This window comes from Ranitomeya variabilis, chromosome 4 (assembly GCF_051348905.1).
Source record: "Ranitomeya variabilis isolate aRanVar5 chromosome 4, aRanVar5.hap1, whole genome shotgun sequence".
NCBI lineage: Eukaryota > Metazoa > Chordata > Amphibia > Anura > Dendrobatidae > Ranitomeya > Ranitomeya variabilis.
Window position 1 is genome coordinate 749,657,430 of NC_135235.1, and position 25,377 is coordinate 749,682,806.

The 25,377-nt window shown below is 55.4% G+C and overlaps 1 protein-coding gene across 1 annotated transcript; it reads right to left on the reverse strand.

Annotated features, from left to right (window-relative positions):
* Positions 1-6,359: 6,359 nt before the first annotated feature.
* GNA13 (G protein subunit alpha 13) lies at positions 6,360-25,061 on the reverse strand. The gene is made up of 4 exons (XM_077254672.1): positions 24,653-25,061; positions 13,740-13,966; positions 12,125-12,175; positions 6,360-10,057 (listed from the first exon to the last, which is right to left on the reverse strand). The coding sequence occupies exons 1-4, from the start codon at positions 24,933-24,935 to the stop codon at positions 9,485-9,487; spliced, it is 1,134 nt and encodes a 377-aa protein (XP_077110787.1). The 5' UTR covers positions 24,936-25,061; the 3' UTR covers positions 6,360-9,484.
* Between the last annotated feature and the right edge of the window lie 316 nt (positions 25,062-25,377).

Genomic DNA, 25,377 nt, shown 5'->3' on the forward strand with positions numbered 1-25,377 from the left:
AGGGAAGACTGTTTAATCTGTCGGTACCTGAACATACCGCTATGCGTTCATATATCAAGGAGTCTCTGGAGAAAGGACATATTCGTCCGTCTTCTTCCCCTCTTGGTGCGGGATTCTTTTTTGTGGCAAAAAAGGACGGATCTTTGAGACCTTGTATTGATTATCGGCTTTTAAATAAGATCACTGTCAAATTTCAGTATCCTTTACCGCTGTTGTCTGACTTGTTTGCCCGGATTAAGGGTGCCAAGTGGTTCACCAAGATAGACCTTCGTGGTGCGTACAACCTTGTGCGCATTAAGCAAGGTGATGAATGGAAAACCGCATTCAATACGCCCGAAGGTCATTTTGAGTACTTGGTGATGCCTTTTGGGCTCTCCAATGCGCCTTCAGTTTTTCAGTCCTTTATGCATGACATTTTCCGGAAGTATCTGGATAAATTTTTGATTGTTTATCTGGATGATATTTTGTTTTTTTCTGATAATTGGGATTCGCATGTGGAGCAGGTCAGGTTGGTCTTTAAAATTTTGCGTGAAAATTCTTTGTTTGTCAAGGGCTCAAAGTGTCTCTTTGGTGTACAGAAGGTTCCCTTTTTGGGGTTCATTTTTTCCCCTTCTGCTGTGGAGATGGACCCAGTCAAGGTCCGAGCTATTCTTGATTGGACTCAGCCCTCGTCAGTTAAGAGTCTTCAGAAGTTCTTGGGCTTCGCTAACTTCTACCGTCGTTTTATCGCTAATTTTTCTAGCATTGTGAAACCTTTGACGGATATGACCAAGAAGGGCTCCGATGTAGCTAACTGGGCTCCTGCTGCCGTGGAGGCTTTCCAGGAGTTGAAACGCCGGTTTACTTCGGCGCCTGTTTTGTGCCAGCCTGACGTCTCACTTCCCTTTCAGGTTGAGGTGGATGCTTCGGAGATTGGGGCAGGGGCCGTTTTGTCGCAGAGAGGCCCTGGTTGCTCTGTTATGAAACCTTGTGCCTTTTTCTCTAGGAAGTTTTCGCTTGCCGAGCGAAATTATGATGTGGGCAATCGGGAGTTGTTGGCCATGAAATGGGCATTTGAGGAGTGGCGTCATTGGCTCGAGGGTGCTAAGCATCGTGTGGTGGTCTTGACTGATCACAAAAATCTGATGTATCTCGAGTCTGCTAAACGCCTTAATCCGAGACAGGCCCACTGGTCATTGTTTTTCTCCCGCTTTGATTTTGTTGTCTCGTATTTACCAGGTTCAAAGAATGTGAAGGCCGATGCTCTTTCTAGGAGCTTTGTGCCTGATGCTCCTGGAGTCGCGGATCCTGTTGGTATTCTTAAAGATGGAGTTATCTTGTCAGCTATTTCTCCGGATCTGCGACGTGTGTTGCAGAGATTTCAGGCTGATAGGCCTGAGTCTTGTCCACCTGACAGACTGTTTGTCCCGGATAAGTGGACCAGCAGAGTCATTTCCGAGGTTCATTCCTCGGTGTTGGCAGGTCACCCGGGAATTTTTGGCACCAGAGATCTGGTGGCCAGGTCCTTTTGGTGGCCTTCCTTGTCAAGGGATGTGCGGTCATTTGTGCAGTCCTGTGGGACTTGTGCTCGAGCTAAGCCTTGCTGTTCTCGTGCCAGCGGTTTGCTCTTGCCCTTGCCTGTCCCGAAGAGACCTTGGACACATATCTCCATGGATTTCATTTCTGATCTTCCGCTATCTCAGGGCATGTCCGTTATCTGGGTGATATGTGATCGCTTCTCCAAGATGGTCCATTTGGTTCCTTTGCCTAAGCTGCCTTCCTCTTCCGATCTGGTTCCTGTGTTTTTCCAGAACGTGGTTCGTTTGCACGGCATCCCTGAGAATATTGTGTCAGACAGAGGATCCCAGTTCGTTTCCAGGTTCTGGCGATCCTTTTGTAGTAGGATGGGCATTGATTTGTCGTTTTCGTCTGCTTTCCATCCTCAGACTAATGGACAGACGGAGCGAACCAATCAGACTTTGGAGGCTTATTTGAGGTGTTTTGTCTCTGCTGATCAGGACGATTGGGTGACATTCTTGCCGTTGGCTGAGTTTGCCCTTAATAATCGGGCTAGTTCCGCCACCTTGGTTTCGCCTTTTTTCTGCAACTCTGGTTTCCATCCTCGCTTTTCTTCGGGTCATGTGGAGCCTTCTGACTGTCCTGGGGTGGATTCTGTGATGGATAGGTTGCAGCAGATCTGGAATCATGTGGTGGACAACTTGAAGTTGTCACAGGAGAAGGCTCAGCGCTTTGCCAACCGCCGCCGCGGTGTGGGTCCCCGACTACGCGTTGGGGATTTGGTATGGCTTTCTTCCCGCTTTGTTCCTATGAAGGTCTCCTCTCCCAAATTTAAACCTCGTTTTATTGGGCCTTACAAGATATTGGAAATTCTTAATCCTGTATCTTTTCGTCTGGATCTTCCTGTGTCGTTTGCTATTCACAATGTATTTCATAGGTCCTTGTTGCGGCGGTACATTGTGCCTTTAGTTCCTTCTGCTGAGCCTCCTGCTCCGGTGTTGGTTGAGGGCGAGTTGGAGTACGTGGTGGAGAAGATCTTGGATTCTCGCCTCTCCAGGCGGAGGCTTCAGTACCTGGTCAAGTGGAAGGGCTATGGTCAGGAGGATAATTCCTGGGTGGTCGCCTCTGATGTTCATGCGGCCGATTTAGTTCGTGCCTTTCATGCCGCTCATCCTGATCGCCCTGGTGGTCGTGGTGAGGGTTCGGTGACCCCTCACTAAGGGGGGGGGGTACTGTTGTGAATTTGCTTTTTGCTCCCTCTAGTGGTTACTAGTTTTTTGACTCTGGTTTTTCTGTCATTCCTTTTATCCGCACCTGGGTCGTTAGTTAGGGGTGTTGCTATATAAGCTCCCTGGACCTTCAGTTCAATGCCTGGCAACGTAGTTATCAGAGCTAGTCTGCTGTGCTCTTGTCTACTGATCCTGGTTCCAGTTATATCAGCTAAGTCTGCCTTTTGCTTTTTGCTATTTGTTTTGGTTTTGTATTTTTGTCCAGCTTGTTCCAAATCTATATCCTGACCTTTGCTGGAAGCTCTAGGGGCTGGTGTTCTCCCCCCGGACCGTTAGACGGTTCGGGGGTTCTTGAATTTCCAGTGTGGATTTTGATAGGGTTTTTGTTGACCATATAAGTTACCTTTCTTTATTCTGCTATCAGTAAGCGGGCCTCTCTGTGCTAAACCTGGTTCATTTCTGTGTTTGTCATTTCCTCTTTCCTCACCGTCATTATTTGTGGGGGGCTTCTATCCAGCTTTGGGGTCCCCTTCTCTGGAGGCAAGAAAGGTCTTTGTTTTCCTCTACTAGGGGTAGCTAGATTCTCCGGCTGGCGCGTGTCATCTAGAATCAACGTAGGAATGATCCCCGGCTACTTCTAGTGTTGGCGTTAGGAGTAGATATATGGTCAACCCAGTTACCACTGCCCTATGAGCTGGATTTTTGTATTCTGCAGACTTCCACGTTCCTCTGAGACCCTCGCCATTGGGGTCATAACACCGATCACTTCATGTTCTAGCTGTCTGCCACCCCCCTAGTGATACCTTCAAGGATGAGTCCGATGTTCTCCAGGTCGCCTATGCAGGAGGATCCCTGGAACAAGAGCCCCTGGGCTCCCATTTATCGGATATAAAAAAAACAATACTTTCTCCGTTCCAAGACCAAGTGCTGCTGCTTACTCCTCAAAGACTTTCACCAGTCACCATGTGGAAACTTTCAGACAACGCCTGATCCAGTGGGCAGCCTACCGGGTTCCAGAGGCTGTTCAAGGCATGATAAAGAACAAACTGGAGGAGATGAAACATCTGGGAGTTATCCAACCATCTCACAGCTCTTGGCCTGTCCTCCTGGTGGCCAAGGTGATGATACCATGCGATTGTGACTGGAGATTAAACAATGCCACCACGAGTGACGCTTACCCCAGGCCCAGGATGGATGATCAATTGGACCGTCTAGGCAGTGCCAAATTTGTAACCACGATAGACTTGGCCAAGGGGTACTGGCAGATACCCGTAACAGAGAATGTTCAACCTTTATTACTCCATTTGGGCTTTTTAAGTTCCTGGGAATGCCCTTGGGGATGAAAGATGCCCCAGCTGCTTTCCCAAGACTGTTAGAACAATGTCAGGACTTTGCCTGGGCTTGGATGATTGTTATTTTCAGAACAACCTGGGAGGAACATACTCGGCCTAGTGCTTGACCATATCCTGACTGCAGGACCGACCATTTGCCCTGGTAAATGCGCTGAGGTGCAGTATCTCAGGCATAGAGTTGGGGGTGGGACCTTAAAGCCGGAGCCACCAAGGTGGAAGCTGGTGTAGACCCCAGACTAAGAAGCAGGTACTCACTTTTTTGGTAACTGCTGGTTACTATTGAAAATTTGTTTCTAATGTCAGCACCTTGGCCAAGCTCCTAACGGACCTGACCCTCAAGAACATGCTTAGGAATGTGACGTGGATGACCGCAGGCAAGGATGCCAAGGTCTGAGGGGCCTGAACACCACCCAACCTGTCTGCCTACCCCTGGGTCAAAGGAGGGAACCTGAGGAGGACAGGGACACACGTACAACAGCATCAGCATCCCCCAAAGGAGCTAAGGTCAGCACGCCGGAGACACCCCGATTACCCTGGAAGATACTGCAGGAGGGGCCTACATGGAGACGTATCTCAAGCCGCACTGCCATAACGATGTCTAAGCGGAGGATTGTGACTCATCTCCCAGGACATTTATCCAGTAACTGGACTGTATTCGTGTTCCTGGACTATTTTATCCTCTGCGTGGTGGATTAGCCTATGGACCATTTGGCACAGCCATCCCTTAGTATATAGTGTACACCCTCGTTATATAGAGCACCTTCCCTTAGTATATAGTGTACACCCTCGTTATGTACAGTGCCGTCCCCTAGAATATAACATACCCTCTCGTTATACGGAGCACAATCATTAATTTCATAGTTTCATCTTATATATAACACTCTCCTTTATAATATAGCACCATCGATTACTGCACAAGCCCCCCACACCTGCCTCCAGGGGCTTCTCTGTCCTCCATCCATAGAAATTAATATGGAGAAAAGTATGTGCCCCCCCCCACATCCACCTCCAGGGGCTTCTCTGTCCTCATCTACATCCACAGACAATATCGAGAAAAGTATGTGCCCCCCACATCCACCTCCGGGGGCTTTTCTGTCCTCATCTACATCCACAGACATTAATACAAATATGATGGGCCCCCCCCCGCTCTGTAATGTTCTGAGGTCTCTACTTTGTGGCCAAGTTGCTGTGGTTCCATCCACTTCCCAATAATGATGAGTCTACAATAATTTATCTACGTGAAGGCAGAGTGTTGGAGAAGATTGAGCCTGGCACTCTTCTGAGTAATCGCCCTTGCGTTCACACTTCGCCTACAATGACCGGCTGCCCTGGGAATTGAAGACTTCTCACTCATCAGAAACATCTTCAGGTTGTGACACAATGACTCGGAGCCGGCTCTGGACTGTTAGGTGATGGTGAAGCTCCATGGAGCCGGACGGACAGCAGCTTGTGATTTGTATCTTGCCATGAAGCTGCCATGATCTCTCCAGCTGGTCACCCCTTGTGCCTCCTTGGCATGGACTTGGTCTCAGGATCATGGTGGTGGAGCAATGGTGGAACTAATTAGAGAATAGAAGTCTACTGGATTTTTTCAAGGTCGAAATTCTCCTGGCTAAATTGCTGACTAGACCCAGTGCCGGCTGAGACGCCCAAATCATGAACTATGACACCGCTGGTCTTACAGAATCATGGCCTCCACTTTACGGCACATTTCCCTTGAAGATACTTTGACAGGTCGCCCTGAACCGGGTCATCGTCACTCGATTCCCTGCCCCATGTAAACTGCTTGGCCTACAAGTGGACTTGGTAGTAGGAAGGTCCATCACCACCACATACCACCATCGTCCCCATGTGGATTTTTTTCTTCATTTATAAGGAATTTAATGACAGGACAAAGCTCCAGATCGGTCGTTTTCTGCGGAGCCGCAGTGTACTGCTCTCACCATCCTGTCACTTCCCAAATGTCTACTGTGTGTCCTGACATCTCACACGCACAGGACACGGGGTGGAGAACTTACTAACCCCTCTCGTATCACGTACAGGGAGATGTTAGGCGACGAGCGGGCCAAGGTGGGCGGCAGTACTGTATCGGTACTATGGGGGTCTCGTACCCCACCCCTACTGCAGCAGGGAGATAACATGGCTGCCTTCCTGTAAACATACCCTGAGCTTTCCTAGAAGTGAGAAGTACAAAATTTGGAGCCAACGTGGCTGTGTCTCTGTAGGTTCAGGTACCACTGTACATAGACCCCCCACTCAGGACCCCAACACCATCGGCAGCTCAGGATTTATCAGGTTTATTTCAGGTCAGTAACTATCAGATTTACAAGGCAAATAATGGAAAAAGGCAACAACAAAAATCCTCAGTAATATGTACAGAATGTACAGGACACACGAGGCGTCTGACAACCGCGGAGCCGAGATCAGCGCAGGGGGGTGTCAGCTCCAAATAACTTATCACCAAGAAAATGTACAACAGCAAAGCCCCAGATCACACGGCCGGGGCCACAAAGCACCCGGAGACGGAAGATGGCGGGTATGAGATCTGGACCGGGGCGTGGAGAAGAGCACAGTCAGGAGGGAGGAGGAGGAGAGAAAAAGAGGGACATGCAGTCAGGAGGGAGGGGGAGAGAAAAGAGAAGGATGTGCAGTCAGGAGGGAGGGGGAGAGAAAGGAGAGGGACACGCAGTCAGGAGGGAGGGGGAGAGAAAGGAGAGGGACGTGCAGTCTGGAGGGAAGAGGAGAGAAAGGAGAGGGACATGCAGTCAGGAAGGAGGATAAGAAGGGAATGAGCGCAGTCAGGAGGGAAGAGAAGGAGAGGGAGGCGCAGTCAGGAGGGAAGAGGAGAAAGGAGAGGAGAAAGGAGAGGAAAAGAGGAGGCGCAGTCAGGAGAGGAGGCGAGGGGGAGCAGTCGGGAGAGAGGAAGGACACAATGGAAGTGAGCGCAGCTGAGGGGGGCAGTCATGGAGCTGTCGCAATAGACGGCAGCACAGGAGTACAATCAGCATTGGCCGAGCCGCCACCTTAAGTCTACACAGGCGGCAGCCATACACAACAGAGCAGGGCTAGTGGTAGCCATGAGGCACTGTGCGCCTCGTGTCTCCGTAATGCTGGGGCGAGGTACAACCTGCAGGCACTTTTGTAGTTACTGGCCGCCCTCCATGTTTTCCGATGTGAGGGGGTCACATATTTACAAGACGTAGAAAATGTGCTGCTGATCTATAAAACACTTGTGTATAAAAAGCATAAAAAGGCAGAAGGCACCAAGGGGTTAAAAGGGAAGCGGGACGGCTGAGTGTCACATCCAGAGCTGCATTCTGGCATCTGTAGTGTCCCCATCATTACATCTCCCACAATGCTCTGTAGCGGGACAATGTCCTGCACATATAAAGGTGTCCACAGGTGAACTGAACGCAGCTCTGGATGTAACCGGAGTGACTCCACTGCTGCCCCCATTGTGGGCATGTAAAGCTACAGGGCACAGGAAGACTGAGGGGCTAGAGGGCGGGACAAGCACAGGCTCCTCCCACATTTCCATTTATTGCTGTGTGAACTTGCTGGGGGTAGTAGTACAGAGCCTCAGCAGTGACTTTACATTTGGCACCAGTGGATCTGCAGTGTTAAGAGAACTACAACTCCCAGCTGCAGCTGAAGGCATCTAGTAATGGGAGAATATGGGAGTGTTCACAAATCTGGAGGCTCCGCCCCTGACAGCGGCAGCCGGACCAATCATCATGAGCGTAAGGACCAACGCTCCTGCCTGAGGCTGACAAGGCACGGCCAAAAAGCTTCTTGAGCCTCTAATGACGCCCCCATATATCGCAGGGCCAGGGACCCCGCCCATTACAAAGTGGGACCCCGCCCCTGCCAAAACTAATGCGAGAAGACCCCGCCCAAAGTGAGAAGACCACACCCAGAATAATGAGATGACCCCGCCCAAAGTAACGAGAAGACCTTGTGGAAAGTAACGAGAAGACCCAGCCCCTGCCCAAAGTAGTGAGAAGAGCCCGCCCAGAGTAACGAGAGAAGACCCCCCACCCCTGCCCAAAGTAACGACCCCACCCCTGCTTAAAGTAACGAGAAGACCCCACCCCTGCCCAAAGTAGAGTGAGAAGACCCCACCTCTGCCCAGAGTAGAGTGGGAAGACCCCACCCAAACAAATACGGGATCCTAACATCTGCGGCCTGCACCCCCGGGTGGCATCAGCCATGGTGGTGCGCAGCTCCGCTCCGGATAAGGTCTGTGTGAATGTGGCCCTACAATCCCGTGCAGATTAACCCCTTCAGTCAAACAATAAGTGATGGCACAGACTGGGAGACCCCGAAACTAAATGCCCGCTGCGCCCCCCTGTGGCCTTCGTTTGTGGGAGCCCCCTGCAGCCGATGGCGCTTTGCTCCATTATATCCCGCTGACCATTCACCAGGTGAAATACAAACACTCCCCTCCCGAAAAATAGTCTGCCTCTCCCCTCCCCCGGTGACCCCCAAAGATTCATTCACATTTCATCTAAAAAAAAAAAAAAAAAAAAAAAATTTATATCCTATAAAACCAAGTGAAGAAACATCCGGATACGAGTGCGCTGAGGGGCGGCCGGAGACCCCCGCACCGGTGACAGGACGGAGAGGGGGTCTGTGGATGCGGACCTCACATCAAAATGGAGATTATTGCTTTGGCACATGAATATAAAAAGGGGCGCACGACCGAGCGGAGGACGGGGGACACCACAGGGAGCCCCCCACAGTAGTACGATCACAGACCCTGGGAACTGGCGGCCTGACTAGTGGTGCCCCCCGTAAGGCCGTACATGGTCATCCAGGATAGCGCCACCCATCTGCCCCGTGAGCGACTACGGGGGTGAGGTCAAAGTGCAAGATGAAGGGTTGTGGACATGGTTACGGGGGTCTGCCCCCCGATCCAAGGCTTATATTACATGGTATTAGTACTGCATCCGCTAAGGCCCCTTTAAGGCGGAGGTCCAGTGGTCCGGGCGCTGACGGCGGTCCATTCCTCGCCTCCTGGCAAAAAAGTCCTCGTTAATAGGTTAAAAGTAATACTACAATATAAAAACTAGATACTCTGCTGTGGGGGGCCGCGGACCACCCCCCATCTCTGCTGTAGGGGGCCGCGGACCACCATCATCCTCCTCCGACAAATAGCTACAAATTCAGGAAACTTAAAAACGATTCGTAAAAATAAAAAAAAAGGCGAAAAGTGTAAAATACGGATTTGTGCTGTTAGTTATAAACACGCGGATAAGGCGGGATCCCGGGGGGCCGCTCGTCCCCCGCTGCGGCCACCGCTGCTCCGTAAGGCAGGCTCTGATTGGCTGCGAGTCCCCGAGCAGCGGCACAAGCCTAAAACAACAAGTAAAACCATAAAATCAGGCGCCAGGTCGGCGGCGGCCATCACTGCAGCATCAGCTGCTTCAGGTTGTCGTGCAGGATGGTGTCCTTCACGTCGCGGAACACCAGCCGAATGTTCTCCGTGTTGATGGCGGTGGTGAAGTGGTGGTACAGCGGCTTCTGCTGCTGGTCCCGGCGTTTGTGGCGGAAGCAATCCACCAGGAACTTCTGCACGTCGGCCAGGCAGTGCGGCTCCCCCGAGAACTCCGGGAAGTAGTCCTGGATGCCCACCACCTTCACCTTCTCCTCCAGGAGGTCTGTCTTGTTCAGGAACAGGATGATGGACACGTTGCTGAACACCCGGTTGTTCACGATGGTCTCGAAGATGTTGAGAGACTCGGTCAACCGGTTGGTCTGGCGGTCCTCCATCAGCACCTGGTCGTACTCGCTGGACGACACCAGGAACAGGATGGAGGTGACGCTGTCGAAGCACTCGAACCACCGCTTCCGCTCCGACCGCTGCCCGCCCACGTCCACCATCTTGAAAGGCACGTTCTTTATCTCAAAGTCGTATTCGTGGATCCCTTTGGTGGGCCGGCGGGCCAGGAGGATGTCCTGCTGAGACGGGAGGTAGTCCTAGGGGGAGAGGACAGGGGTCAGCCATGAGATCGACAAGTGAGAGACAGCACGAGCAATGGGCCGAAGAGGGTCTACCGACACTGCCACACAGAAGAACCACCGGGCCGAAGAGACCCCACCCCGGGCCAAAGAGTGCCCACAGACACTGCCACATAGAAGGACCACCGGGCCAGAGACACCCCACCCCGGGCCGAAGAGGGCCTACAGACACTGCCACACAGAGGAGGGACCACCGCGCCAAAGACAGCACCCCAGGCCGAAGAGACCCCACAGACACTGCCACACAGAAGGACCACCGGGCCAGAGACGACACAGACACTGCCACACAAGAGGGACCACAGGTCCGAAGAGGCCCCACCCCGAGCCGAAGAGAGCCCACAGACACTGACACACAGAAGAGGGACCACCGGGCCGAAGAGACCCCACAGACACTGCCACATAGAAGGACCACCGGGCCAGAGACGACACAGACACTGCCACACAGAAGAGGGACTCCCGGGCCAAAGAGACCCCACCCCAAGAGGGCCCACAGACACTGCCACACAGAAGAGGGCCACAGGGCCGAAGAGACCCCACCCCGAGCCTAAGAGGGCCCACAGACACTGCCACACAGAAGAGGGACCACAGGGCCAAAGAGACCTCACCCCGAGCCGAAGAGACCCCACAGACAGGGACCCGACGGCCAGACAGACCCCATTCGGGCTGAAAAGGCCTCACAGACAAAGACCCCACACTGAACACCACAAAGACACCTGGGCTGAAGTGACCCCACAGACAAAGACCCCACATTGAACACAGAGGCCCCCCCCCCCCCCCAAACTGACACGCACCGGAGAGGGAGCCCACCTGAACTGACAGAGAGGGAGCCCACCGGACCACCGCACAGTGGCTTATATGAAATTTAATCCACTACATAAAACATAATCCACAGTCTGCACAACTGATGAGCGGCCAGCAGGGGGAGCTCCGACATCACACACAGTAATGACAGCGAGCAGCCAGCAGGGGGAGCTCCGAAATCACACATTAATGACAGCGAGCGGCCAGCAGGGGGAGCTCCGACATCACAGGTCCCAGTGTGGCTCCTTTATGGCGCATAATTTGCAGCATTTTTCTACCCTTATAAAACCTGTGCAGAGTAAGAAGCTTCCAGGAATAAAAGGGTTAATTATAGAGAAAATGAAGAAAAGTAAAAAACACCCATCCTGTACGGTCACCAGGTACTGATGATGGAGGGGACGGGCGGTCACCAGGTACTGATGATGGAGGGGACGGGCGGTCACCAGGTACTGATGATGGAGGGGACGGGCGGTCACCAGGTACTGATGATGGAGGGGACGGGCGGTCACCAGGTACTGATGATGGAGGGGACGGGCGGTCACCAGGTACTGATGATGGAGGGGACGGGCGGTCACCAGGTACTGATGATGGAGGGGACGGGCGGTCACCAGGTACTGATGATGGAGGGGACGGGCGGTCACCAGGTACTGATGATGGAGGGGACGGGCGGTCACCAGGTACTGATGATGGAGGGGACGGGCGGTCACCAGGTACTGATGATGGAGGGGACGGGCGGTCACCAGGTACTGATGATGGAGGGGACGGGCGGTCACCAGGTACTGATGATGGAGGGGACGGGCGGTCACCAGGTACTGATGATGGAGGGGACGGGCGGTCACCAGGTACTGATGATGGAGGGGACGGGCGGTCACCAGGTACTGATGATGGAGGAGACGGGCGGTCACCAGGTACTGATGATGGAGGAGACGGGCGGTCACCAGGTACTGATGATGGAGGAGACGGGCGGTCACCAGGTACTGATGATGGAGGGGACGGGCGGTCACCAGGTACTGCAATTATCCGCCGACACCAGTACAACACATTAACCCTGTGCCTGCCAGAGCAGAAGGGTCTGTGATGACAGCGCTGCAGGGTGGGCACGGATCAGCCCCACACCACAGGAGAAGAACGGCAGCACATCGGAGGCCGGGGACATCAGTGCTCCACACACACCACAATCTGACCACATCCAACCCCCATCCCAGTCTGTGGCCCCGAACTCACCGCTTCCCCCAACTTCTCCAAATTATCCAGGAAATACTTCACAGACTCCCCCTACAGGAAGAGAAAGCAAGAAGGTGAGACCACCACATCTTCCACTCACCCCCAGAGCTGCCCTCACTATAGTTACATCATGTCTCATCCTCCAGTCACCTCCAGAGCTGCGGTCCCTGTTCTGCTGTATATAGGTGATGCTCTGCACCCTATATAAACCCTCCTGTCACCTCCAGAGCTGCGGCCCCTGTTCTGCTGTATATAGGTGATGCTCTGCACCCTGTATAAACCCTCCTGTCCCCTCCAGAGCTGCGGTCCCTGTTCTGCTGTATATAGGTGATGCTCTGCACCCTATATAAACCCTCCTGTCACCTCCAGAGCTGCGGCCCCTGTTCTGCTGTATATGTGATGCTCTGCACCCTGTATAAACCCTCCTGTCCCCTCCAGAGCTGCGGTCCCTGTTCTGCTGTATATAGGTGATGCTCTGCACCCTATATAAACCCTCCTGTCACCTCCAGAGCTGCGGTCCCTGTTCTGCTGTATATAGGTGATGCTCTGCACCCTGTATAAACCCTCCTGTCCCCTCCAGAGCTGCGGTCCCTGTTCTGCTGTATATAGGTGATGCTCTGCACCCTGTATACACCCTCCTGTCACCTCCAGAGCTGCGGTCCCTGTTCTGCTGTATATAGGTGATGCTCTGCACCCTGAATAAACCCTCCTGTTACCTCCAGAGCTGCGGTCCCTGTTCTACTGTATATAGGTGATGCTCTGCACCCTGAATAAACCCTCCTGTCACCTCCAGAGCTGCGGTCCCTGTTCTGCTGTATATAGGTGAAGCTCTGCACCCTGTATAAACCCTCCTGTCACCTCCAGAGCTGCGGTCCCTGTTCTGCTGTATATAGGTGATGCTCTGCACCCTGTATAAACCCTCCTGTCGCCTCCAGAGCTGCGGTCCCTGTTCTGCTGTATATAGGTGATGCTCTGCACCCTGAATAAACCCTCCTGTCACCTCCAGAGCTGCGGTCCCTGTTCTGCTGTATATAGGTGATGCTCTGCACCCTGAATAAACCCTCCTGTCACCTCCAGAGCTGCGGTCCCTGTTCTGCTGTATATAGGTGATGCTCTGCACCCTGTATAAACCCTCCTGTCGCCTCCAGAGCTGCGGTCCCTGTTCTGCTGTATATAGGTGATGCTCTGCACCCTGAATAAACCCTCCTGTCACCTCCAGAGCTGCGGTCCCTGTTCTGCTGTATATAGGTGATGCTCTGCACCCTGTATAAACCCTCCTGTCCCCTCCAGAGCTGCGGTCCCTGTTTTGCTGTATATAGGTGATGCTCTGCACCCTGTATAAACTCTCCTGTCGCCTCCAGAGCTGCGGTCCCTGTTCTGCTGTATATAGGTGATGCTCTGCACCCTGTATAAACCCTCCTGTCCCCTCCAGAGCTGCGGTCCCTGTTTTGCTGTATATAGGTGATGCTCTGCACCCTGTATAAACCCTCCTGTCGCCTCCAGAGCTGCGGGGTGGATGACTTCCTACAAGATGCAGCTGCACGTGGTCACGCTCCACTCCCAGCTGAAGCGGAGGCGTGCTGCAGCTCTGGGTGTGACTCGGCGGGGGTCTTACCAGCTGGAACTCCCGGCGGCGGTCGTAGGCGTGCTGGATGCCGCTGTCCGCCCACAGCGCCTTTATGGAGGACAGGTGCAGCAGGAAGATCTGCGTCTCCACCATCCCCTGCGCCACCATGGCGGAGCGCGTATCGAAGGACATCAGCAGCTCCCCGTGCTTCTGGTTACTGGGGTCTCCCCAGGGGATGTGCAGCTTCTCCCGAGCGTCCACCAGCACCCGGATACCTGCGGAGAGAGGAAGCGTGAGTGCACCGAATACAGGGGCAGGGACGGACTACAACTCCCAGAGTATGGTGCTGCACCGAATACGGGGGAAGGGAAGGACTACACCCCCCAGAGCATGGAAACATTGAGGATGCACCGAATACAGGGGCAGGGACAGACTACACCCCCCGGAGCACGGAAACATGGAGGCTGCACCGAATACAGGGGCAGGGACGGACTACACGCGCCGGAGCACGGAAACATGGAGGCTGCACCGAATACAGGGGCAGGGACAGACTACACCCCCCGGAGCACAGAAACATGGAGGCTGCACCGAATACAGGGGCAGGGACGGACTACACCCGCCGGAGCACGGAAACATGGAGGCTGCACCGAATACAGGGGCAGGGACGGACTACACCCCCCCGGAGCATGGGAATATGGGGGCTGCACCGAATACAGGGGCAGGGACGGACTACACCCCCCCCCCCCCCCCCCCCGGAACATGGGAATATGGGGGCTGCACCGAATACAGGGGCAGGGACGGACTACACCCCCCCCCCGGAACATGGGAATATGGGGGCTGCACCGAATACAGGGGCGGGGACGGACTACACCCCCCCCCCGGAACATGGGAATATGGGGGCTGCACCGAATACAGGGGCAGGGACGGACTACACCCCCCCGGAGCATAGGAATATGGGGGCTGCACCGAATACAGGGGCAGGGACGGACTACACCCCCCCCCCCGGAACATGGGAATATGGGGGCTGCACCGAATACAGGGGCAGGGACGGACTACACCCCCCCGGAGCATAGGAATATGGGGGCTGCACTGAATATGGGGGCAGGGACGGACTACACCCGCCGGAGCACGGAAACATGGAGGCTGCACCGAATACAGGGGCAGGGACGGACTACACCCCCCCGGAGCATGGGAATATGGGGGCTGCACCGAATACAGGGGCAGGGACGGACTACACCCCCCCCCCCCCCGGAACATGGGAATATGGGGGCTGCACCGAATACAGGGGCAGGGACGGACTACACCCCCCCCCCGGAACATGGGAATATGGGGGCTGCACCGAATACAGGGGCGGGGACGGACTACACCCCCCCCCCCCCCCCCCCAGAACATGGGAATATGGGGGCTGCACCGAATACAGGGGCAGGGACGGACTACACCCCCCCGGAGCATAGGAATATGGGGGCTGCACCGAATACAGGGGCAGGGACGGACTACACCCCCCCCCCGGAACATGGGAATATGGGGGCTGCACCGAATACAGGGGCAGGGACGGACTACACCCCCCCGGAGCATAGGAATATGGGGGCTGCACTGAATATGGGGGCAGGGACGGCTGCACCCCCGGAGCATCGGAATATGGGGGCAGGGAGTACTACTACTCCCAGAATATGGGGCACAGATGGACTACAACCCCCCGGAATATGGGGCACAGATGGACTACAACCCCCAGAATATGGGGCTGCACTGAATACAGGGGGCAAGGTTGGACTACAACCCCAAAATACAGGGGAAAGTGGCTACACTGAATACGTGGGGCAGAGAGATGTACTACAACCCCCAGCATACACTAAACCCAGAATAGGCCGGGGCTGCACTGCACCACAGGGACAGAGACGTACTACAACACCCAGCATACACCTCAGGATCTCTGATGAGGCATCTCAGCCACCAGCGCAGAGCGACAAGGCCATAACCCCCGTATACAGCGCCAGCCTGCAGAGCTGCTGCCTGCCAAATAGTGGACCACAGGTCCGAGCATAGCCAGCGGATGAGCCCTCACAGGGTACCGCCTACCCCTGTAATCAGTGCATGAGACCCGACCAGCGAAGAGAGCGTCTACACCCCAATAGAGGAGAGGAGCGAGGAACTGCTGCAGAACAGCGAGTGCAGCTCTGGAGGATGTAACTCAGGATCAGTAATGTAATGTATGTACACAGTGACTGCACCAGCAGAATAGTGAGTGCAGCTCTGGGGTATAATACAGGATGTAACTCAGGATCAGTAATGTAATGTATGTACACAGTGACTGCACCAGCAGAATAGTGAGTGCAGCTCTGGGGTATAATACAGGAGGTAACTCAGGATCAGTAATGTAATGTATGTACACAGTGACTGCACCAGCAGAATAGTGAGTGCAGCTCTGGAGTATAATACAGGATGTAACTCAGGATCAGTAATGTAATGTATGTACACAGTGACTGCACCAGCAGAATAGTGAGTGCAGCTCTGGGGTATAATACAGGAGGTAACTCAGGACCAGGAATGTAATGTATGTACACAGTGACTGCACCAGCAGAATAGTGAGTGCAGCTCTGGGGTATAATACAGGAGGTAACTCAGGACCAGGAATGTAATGTATGTACACAGTGACTGCACCAGCAGAATAGTGAGTGCAGCTCTGGGGTATAATACAGGATGTAACTCAGGATCAGTAATGCATGTACACAGTGACTGCACCAGCAGAATAGTGAGTGCAGCTCTGGAGGATAATACAGGATGTAACTCAGGATCAGTAATGTAATGTATGTACACAGTGACTGCACCAGCAGAATAGTGAGTGCAGCTCTGGGGTATAATACAGGATGTAACTCAGGATCAGTAATGTAATGTATGTACACAGTGACTGCACCAGCAGAATAGTGAGTGCAGCTCTGGGGTATAATACAGGATATAACTCAGGATCAGTAATGTAATGTATGTACACAGTGACTGCACCAGCAGAATAGTGAGTGCAGCTCTGGGGTATAATACAGGAGGTAACTCAGGATCAGTAATGTAATGTATGTACACAGTGACTGCACCAGCAGAATAGTGAGTGCAGCTCTGGGGTATAATACAGGATGTAACTCAGGATCAGTAATGTAATGTATGTACACAGTGACTGCACCAGCAGAATAGTGAGTGCAGCTCTGGGGTATAATACAGGATATAACTCAGGATCAGTAATGTAATGTATGTACATAGTGACTGCACCTTTAGAGTAGTGAGTGCAGCTCTGGGGTATAACACAGGATGTAACTCAGGATCAGTAATGTAATGTATGTGCACAGTGACTGCACCAGCAGAATAGTGAGTGCAGCTCTGGGGTCTTATACAGGATGTAACTCAGGATCAGTAATGTATGTACACAGTGACTGCACCAGCAGAATAGTGAGTGCAGCTCTGGGGTATAATACAGGAGGTAACTCAGGATCAGTAATGTAATTTATGTACACAGTGACTGCACCAGCAGAATAGTGAGTGCAGCTCTGGAGTATAATACAGGAGGTAACTCAGGATCAGTAATGTAATGTATGTACACAGTGACTGCACCAGCAGAATAGTGAGTGCAGCTCTGGAGTATAATACAGGATGTAACTCAGGATCAGTAATGTAATGTATGTACACAGTGACTGCACCTGCAGAATAATGAGTGCAGCTCTGGAGTATAATACAGGATGTAACTCAGGATCAGTAATGTAATGTATGTACACAGTGACTGCACCAGCAGAATAGTGAGTGCCGCTCTGGAGTATAATACAGGATGTAACTCAGGATCAGTAATGTATGTACACAGTGACTGCACCAGCAGAATAGTGAGTGCAGCTCTGGGGTATAATACAGGATGTAACTCAGGATCAGTAATGTATGTACGCAGTGACTGCACCAGCAGAATAGTGAGTGCAGCTCTGGAGTATAATACAGGAGGTAACTCAGGATCAGTAATGTAATGTATGTACACAGTGACTGCACCAGCAGAATAGTGAGTGCAGCTCTGGGGTATAATACAAGGTGTAACTCAGGATTAGTAATGTATGTACACAGTGACTGCACCAGCAGAATAGTGAGTGCAGCTCTGGAGTATAATACAGGATGTAACTCAGGATCAGTAATGTAACGTATGTACATAGTGACTGCACCTTTAGAGTAGTGAGTGCAGCTCTGGGGTATAATACAGGATGTAACTCAGAATCAGTAATGTAATGTATGTACACAGTGACTGCACAAGCAGAATAGTGAGCGCAGCTCTGGGGTATAATACAGGATGTAACTTGGGATCAGTAATGTATGTACACAGTGACTGCACCAGCAGAATAGTGAGCGCAGCTCTGGGGTATAATACAGGATGTAACTTGGGATCAGTAATGTATGTACACAGTGACTGCACCAGCAGAATAGTGAGTGCAGCTCTGGGGTATAATACAGGATGTAACTCAGGATCAATAATGTAATGTATATACACAGTGACTGCACCAGCAGAATAGTGAGTGCAGCTCTGGGGTATAATACAGGAGGTAACTCAGGATCAGTAATGTAATGTATATACACAGTGACTGCACCAGCAGAATAGTGAGTGCAGCTCTGGGGTATAATACAGGAGGTAACTCAGGATCAGTAATGTAATGTATGTACATAGTGACTGCACCAGCAGAATAGTGAGTGCAGCTCTGGGGTATTATACAGGATGTAACTCAGGATTAGTAATGTAATGTATGTACACAGTGACTGCACCAGCAGAATAGTGAGTGCAGCTCTGGGGTATAATACAGGATGTAACTCAGGATCAGTAATGTAATGTATGTACACAGTGACTGCATCAGCAGAATAGTGAGTGCAGCTCTGGAGTATAATACAGGATGTATCTCAGGATCAGTAATGTATGTGCACAGTGACTGCACCAGCAGAATAGGGAGTGCAGCTCTGGGGTATAAAGCAGGATGCAACTCAGGATCAATAATGTAATGTATGTACACAGTGACTGCACCAGCAGAATAGTGAGTTCAGCAAGTGCGGGTCTCATTACCGGCGCCCCTCACTGGCTGTCACTGGCAGCTGTCTGCAGTCGGGGCTGTCAGGTCCCTGACTTCAGTTCCTGCATCTGATATTAAAGTGACAGCCACACTGCTGCCGAGTCGACGACATGACATGTGGTCTGACAGGAGGGAAGTACGAGACCGACCGAGACACCTGAGAAACCAGCAGCAGAGCCGGGACTCAGGGGGACAGCCGTCACATCAGGCTGGGGGGCTGCACGGCACTCCTGCCTCATATCTCATTACTCCATCGGAGCCCCCTCTTATTTACACACCAGATAGGAGATCACAAGAGGCGCAAAGCAGCTGAGGCACCCACAAGGTCAGAACCTCAGAGCCCAGAAAACACGCCGACACCAGAAACCCATCACAGTGCGGAGGCTTTATCACCACCGCGCGGCCGGCCGCCACCAGACGCACCGCGCGGCCTGCCGCCACCAGACGCACCGCGCGGCCTGCCGCCACCAGACGCACCGCGCGGCCTGCCGCCACCAGACGCACCGCGCGGCCTGCCGCCACCAGACGCACCGCGCGGCCTGCCGCCACCAGACACACCGCGCGGCCTGCCGCCACCAGACGCACCGCGCGGCCTGCCGCCACCAGACGCACCGCGCGGCCTGCCGCCACCAGACGCACCGCGCGGCCTGCCGCCACCAGACAAATTCCCAGAAACATTTCCCCGGAGTCTTCAGGTCGGGGGTCACTAACAATACAGGGGGCACATGACAGCAGAGAGGTCAGGAGTCACTCATACAGTGGTACAGGTGGGACGCTGCTCAAATAGGGTCTCACTAACCCCGGCCCGCTCCTGGTCGCCCTCACTCACCCCCGTTATACTGCTCTGATGGCGTTGCTGTAAATGGTGGGCAGCTCACTTTTCCGGCCTGTCCATGATCCCTTTGTCACCCTCCCCAGGTCATACCTTTGATGATGATGTTCCTGTAGATGAGCCCTCTCCCCGGGTCTCTTACTGTTACCTCATCAAGATTTGATGACATTGCTGTATATGGTGGCCCGGTCGCCTCTTGTTCCCCTCACCCCGTCTTCCTCACCCTCCCCGGGTCCCACCTTTGATGACGTTGCTGTAGATGGTGGCCCTATTCCCTCCTGTCCCTCTCTCCCGTCCTCTTCCAGTCCCACCTTTGATGACGTTGCTGTAGATGGTGGCCCGGTTCCCTCCTGTCCCTCTCCCCCGTCCTCCTCACCCTCCCCCGGTCCCACCTTTGATGACATTGCTGTATATGGTGGCCCGGTCGCCTCTTGTTCCCCTCACCCCGTCTTCCTCACCCTCCCCGGGTCCCACCTTTGATGACGTTGCTGTAGATGGTGGCTCGATTCCCTCCTGTCCCTCTCCCTTGTCCTCCTCACCCTCCCCCGGTCCCACCTTTGATGACGTTGCTGTAGATGGTGGCCCGGTCCCCTCCTGTCCCACTCTCCCGTCCTCCTCACCCTCCCCCAGTCCCACCTTTGATGACGTTGCTGTAGATGGTGGCCCGATCCCCTCCTGTCCCTCTCTCCCGTCCTCCTCACCCTCCCCCGGTCCCACCTTTGATGACGTTGCTGTAGATGGTGGCCCGGTTCCCTCCTGTCCCTCTCTCCCGTCCTCCTCACCCTCCCCCGGTCCCACCTTTGATGACGTTGCTGTAGATGGTGGCCCGGTCCCCTCCTGTCCATCTCTCCCGTCCTCCTCACCCTCCCCCGGTCCCACCTTTGATGACGTTGCTGTAGATGGTGGCCCGGTCCCCTCCTGTCCATCTCTCCCGTCCTCCTCACCCTCCCCCGGTCCCACCTTTGATGACATTGCTGTAGATGGTGGCCCGGACCCCTCCTGTCCCTCCCTCCTGTCCTTCTCACCCTCCCCCGGTACCACATTTGATGACGTTGCTGTAGATGGTGGCCCGGTCCCCTCCTGTCCCTCTCTCCCATCCTCCTCACCCTCCCCCGGTCCCACCTTTGATGACGTTGCTGTAGATGGTGGCCCGGTCTCCTCCTGTCCCCCGGTCCCACCTTTGATGACGTTGCTGTAGATGGTGGCCCGGTCTCCTCCTGTCCCCCGGTCCCACCTTTGATGACGTTGCGGTAGATGGTGACCCGGTCCCCTCCTGTCCCTCTGCCCTGTCATCCTCACCCTCCCCCAGTCCCACCTTTGATGACGTTGCTGTAGATGGTGGCCCGGTCCCCTCCTTTCCCTCTCTCCCCGTCCTCCTCCCCCTCCCCCGGTCCCACATTTGATGACGTTGCTGTAGATGGTGGCCCGGTCCCCTCCTTTCCCTCTCTCCCCGTCCTCCTCCCCCTCCCCCGGTCCCACCTTTGATGACGTTGCTGTAGATGGTGGCCCGGTCCCCTCCTGTCCATCTCTCCCGTCCTCCTCACCCTCCCCCGGTCCCACTTTTGCTGACGTAGCTGTTGATGGTGGCCCGGTCCCTTCCAGTCCCTCTCCCCGTCGTCCTAACCCTCCCCCGGTCCAACCTTTGATGACGTTGCTGTAGATGGTGGCCCGGTCCCCTCCTGTCCCTCTCCCCGTCCTCCTCCCCCTCCCCCGGTCCCACCTTTGATGACGTTGCTGTAGATGGTGGCCCGGTCCCCTCCTGTCCCTCTCCCCGTCCTCCTCCCCCTCCCCCGGTCCCACTTTTGCTGACGTAGCTGTTGATGGTGGCCCGGTTCCCTCCTGTCCCTCTCTCCCGTCCTCCTCACCCTCCCCCGGTCCCACTTTTGCTGACGTAGCTGTTGATGGTGGCCCGGTCCCTTCCAGTCCCTCTCCCCGTCGTCCTCACCCTCCCCCGGTCCAACCTTTGATGACGTTGCTGTAGATGGTGGCCCGGTCCCCTCCTGTCCCTCTCCCCGTCCTCCTCCCCCTCCCCCGGTCCCACCTTTGATGACGTTGCTGTAGATGGTGGCCCGGTCCCCTCCTGTCCATCTCTCCCGTCCTCCTCACCCTCCCCCGGTCCCACTTTTGCTGACGTTGCTGTAGATGGTGGCCCGGTCCCCTCCTGTCCCTCTCCCCGTCCTCCTCCCCCTCCCCCGGTCCCACCTTTGATGACGTTGCTGTAGATGGTGGCCCGGTCCCCTCCTGTCCCTCTCCCCGTCCTCCTCCCCCTCCCCCGGTCCCACTTTTGCTGACGTAGCTGTTGATGGTGGCCCAGTTCCCTCCTGTCCCTCTCTCCCGTCCTCCTCACCCTCCCCCGGTCCCACCTTTGATGACATTGCTGTAGATGGTGGCCCGGACCCCTCCTGTCCCTCTCTCCTGTCCTTCTCACCCTCCCCCGGTACCACATTTGATGACGTTGCTGTAGATGGTGGCCCGGTCCCCTCCTGTCCCTCTCTCCCGTCCTCCTCACCCTCCCCCGGTCCCACCTTTGATGACGTTGCTGTAGATGGTGGCCCGGTCTCCTCCTGTCCCCCGGTCCCACCTTTGATGACGTTGCTGTAGATGGTGGCCCGGTCCCCTCCTGTCCTTCTCACCCTCCCCCGGTACCACCTTTGATGACATTGCTGTAGATGGTGGCCCGGACCCCTCCTGTCCCTCTCTCCTGTCCTTCTCACCCTCCCCCGGTACCACATTTGATGACGTTGCTGTAGACGGTGGCCCGGTCCCCTCCTGTCCCTCTCTCCCGTCCTCCTCACCCTCCCCCAGTCCCACCTTTGATGACGTTGCTGTAGATGGTGGCCCGGTCTCCTCCTGTCCCCCGGTCCCACCTTTGATGACGTTGCTGTAGATGGTGGCCCGGTCTCCTCCTGTCCCCCGGTCCCACCTTTGATGACGTTGCGGTAGATGGTGACCCGGTCCCCTCCTGTCCCTCTGCCCTGTCATCCTCACCCTCCCCCAGTCCCACCTTTGATGACGTTCCTGTAGATGATCATCCGGTCCCCTCCTGTCCCTCTCTCCGGTCCTTCTCACCCTCCCCCGGTCCCACCTTTGATGACGTTGATGTAGATGGTGGCCCGGTCCCCTCCTGTCCCTCTCTCCCGTCCTTCTCACACTCCCCCGGTCCCACCTTTGATGACATTGCTGTAGATGGTGGCCCGGTCCCCTCCTGTCCCTCTCTCCCGTCCTTCTCACCCTCCCCCGGTCCCACCTTTGATGACGTTGATGTAGATGGTGGCCCGGTCCCCTCCTGTCCCTCTCTCCCGTCCTTCTCACACTCCCCCGGTCCCACCTTTGATGACGTTGCTGTAGATGGTGGCCCGGTCCCCTCCTGTCCCTCTCTCCCGTCCTTCTCACCCTCCCCCGGTCCCACCTTTGATGACGTTGCTGTAGATGGTGGCCCGGTCCCCTCCTGTTCCTCTCCCTGTCCTCCACACCCTCCCCCGGTCCTACCTTTGATGACGTTGCTGTAGATGGTGGCCCGGTCCCCTCCTTTCCCTCTCTCCCCGTCCTCCTCCCCCTCCCCCGGTCCCACATTTGATGACGTTGCTGTAGATGGTGGCCCGGTCCCCTCCTTTCCCTCTCTCCCCGTCCTCCTCCCCCTCCCCCGGTCCCACCTTTGATGACGTTGCTGTAGATGGTGGCCCGGTCCCCTCCTGTCCATCTCTCCCGTCCTCCTCACCCTCCCCCGGTCCCACTTTTGCTGACGTAGCTGTTGATGGTGGCCCGGTCCCTTCCAGTCCCTCTCCCCGTCGTCCTCACCCTCCCCCGGTCCAACCTTTGATGACGTTGCTGTAGATGGTGGCCCGGTCCCCTCCTGTCCCTCTCCCCGTCCTCCTCCCCCCGGTCCCACCTTTGATGACGTTGCTGTAGATGGTGGCCCGGTCCCCTCCTGTCCCTCTCCCCGTCCTCCTCCCCCTCCCCCGGTCCCACCTTTGATGACGTTGCTGTAGATGGTGGCCCGGTCCCCTCCTGTCCATCTCTCCCGTCCTCCTCACCCTCCCCCGGTCCCACTTTTGCTGACGTAGCTGTTGATGGTGGCCCGGTCCCTTCCAGTCCCTCTCCCCGTAGTCCTCACCCTCCCCCGGTCCAACCTTTGATGACGTTGCTGTAGATGGTGGCCCGGTCCCCTCCTGTCCCTCTCCCCGTCCTCCTCCCCCGGTCCCACCTTTGATGACGTTGCTGTAGATGGTGGCCCGGTCCCCTCCTGTCCCTCTCCCCGTCCTCCTCCCCCTCCCCCACTTTTGCTGACGTAGCTGTTGATGGTGGCCCGGTTCCCTCCTGTCCCTCTCTCCCATCCTCCTCACCCTCCCCCGGTCCCACCTTTGATGACGTTGCTGTAGATGGTGGCCCGGTCCCCTCCTTTCCCTCTCTCCCCGTCCTCACCCTCCCCCGGTCCCACCTTTGATGACGTTGCTGTAGATGGTGGCCCGGTCCCCTCCAGTCCCTCTCCCCGTCCTCCTCACCCTCCCCTGGTCCCACCTTTGATGACGTTGCTGTAGATGGTGGTCCTGTCCCCTCCCAGTCCTCCTCACCCTCCCCCGGTCCCACCTTTGATGACGTTGCTGTAGATGGTGGCCCGGTCCCCTCCTGTCCCTCTCCCCGTCCTCCTCACCCTCCCCCGGTCCCACCTTTGATGACGTTGCTGTAGATGGTGGCCCGGTCCCCTCCTGTCCCTCTCCCCGTCCTCCTCACCCTCCCCGGGTCCCACCTTTGATGACGTTGCTGTAGATGGTGGCCCGGTCCCCTCCTGTCCCTCTCCCCGTCCTCCTCACCCTCCCCGGGTCCCACCTTTGATGACGTTGCTGTAGATGGTGGTCCTGTCCCCTCCCAGTCCTCCTCACCCTCCCCCGGTCCCACCTTTGATGACGTTGCTGTAGATGGTGGCCCGGTTCCCTCCTGTCCCTCTCTCCCGTCCTCCTCACCCTCCCCGGGTCCCACCTTTGATGACGTTGCTGTAGATGGTGGCCCGGTCCCCTCCTGTCCCTCTCCCCGTCCTCCTCACCCTCCCCGGGTCCCACCTTTGATGACGTTGCTGTAGATGGTGGCCCGGAACTCCCGCTTCGCCCTCACATCGAAGTCCTGCCCGTGGATGATGCGCATCTGCTTCAGGAAGGTGGACTTTCCGCTCTCGCCGGCGCCCAGCAGCAGGATCTTCACCAGCCGCTTGACGTAGGTCTTCTCCCGGGAGATGCAGCGGTCGATCTCCTTGGACTTGCGCTGCTGCTCGGCCTCCCGGCTGTTCAGCGCGCAGTTGGGGAAACACACGGAGAGCACGGAGCGGGTCGGCAGGAAGTCCGCCATCTTACATCGACAGGAACACCGAGCTCAGCCAAGGGAGGAGGCCGGCACGCCACCGCGTCACCACGTCACAGCGTCACTGCTGCGTGCGCGGGCCCGCCCGCCGGAAAAAGAGCGCGCTGCCCCGCCCGGCGTACCCTGAGGGCTCCGCCCCTGAGTGCAGCGCCATTGTTCCGGAGACCTACTGCCTTCCAGAAGTAATGGACCTCGGCACTATGGCGGAGCAGAGTGTGACGTCCCTGAAGCCGGAGGAGAATGGGCAACTCTGCCCACACTACTACGTCACTGCTCAGCGCCTGATTCATCACATGGAGGAGGAGCAGGATCCCAGCAGCACAGAGGATGTAAGGAGAGGAGGAGATCACAGCTGAGAGTTACATGGAGGAGCAGGATCCCAGCAGCACAGAGGATGTCAGGAGAGGAGGAGATCACAGCTGAGAGTTAC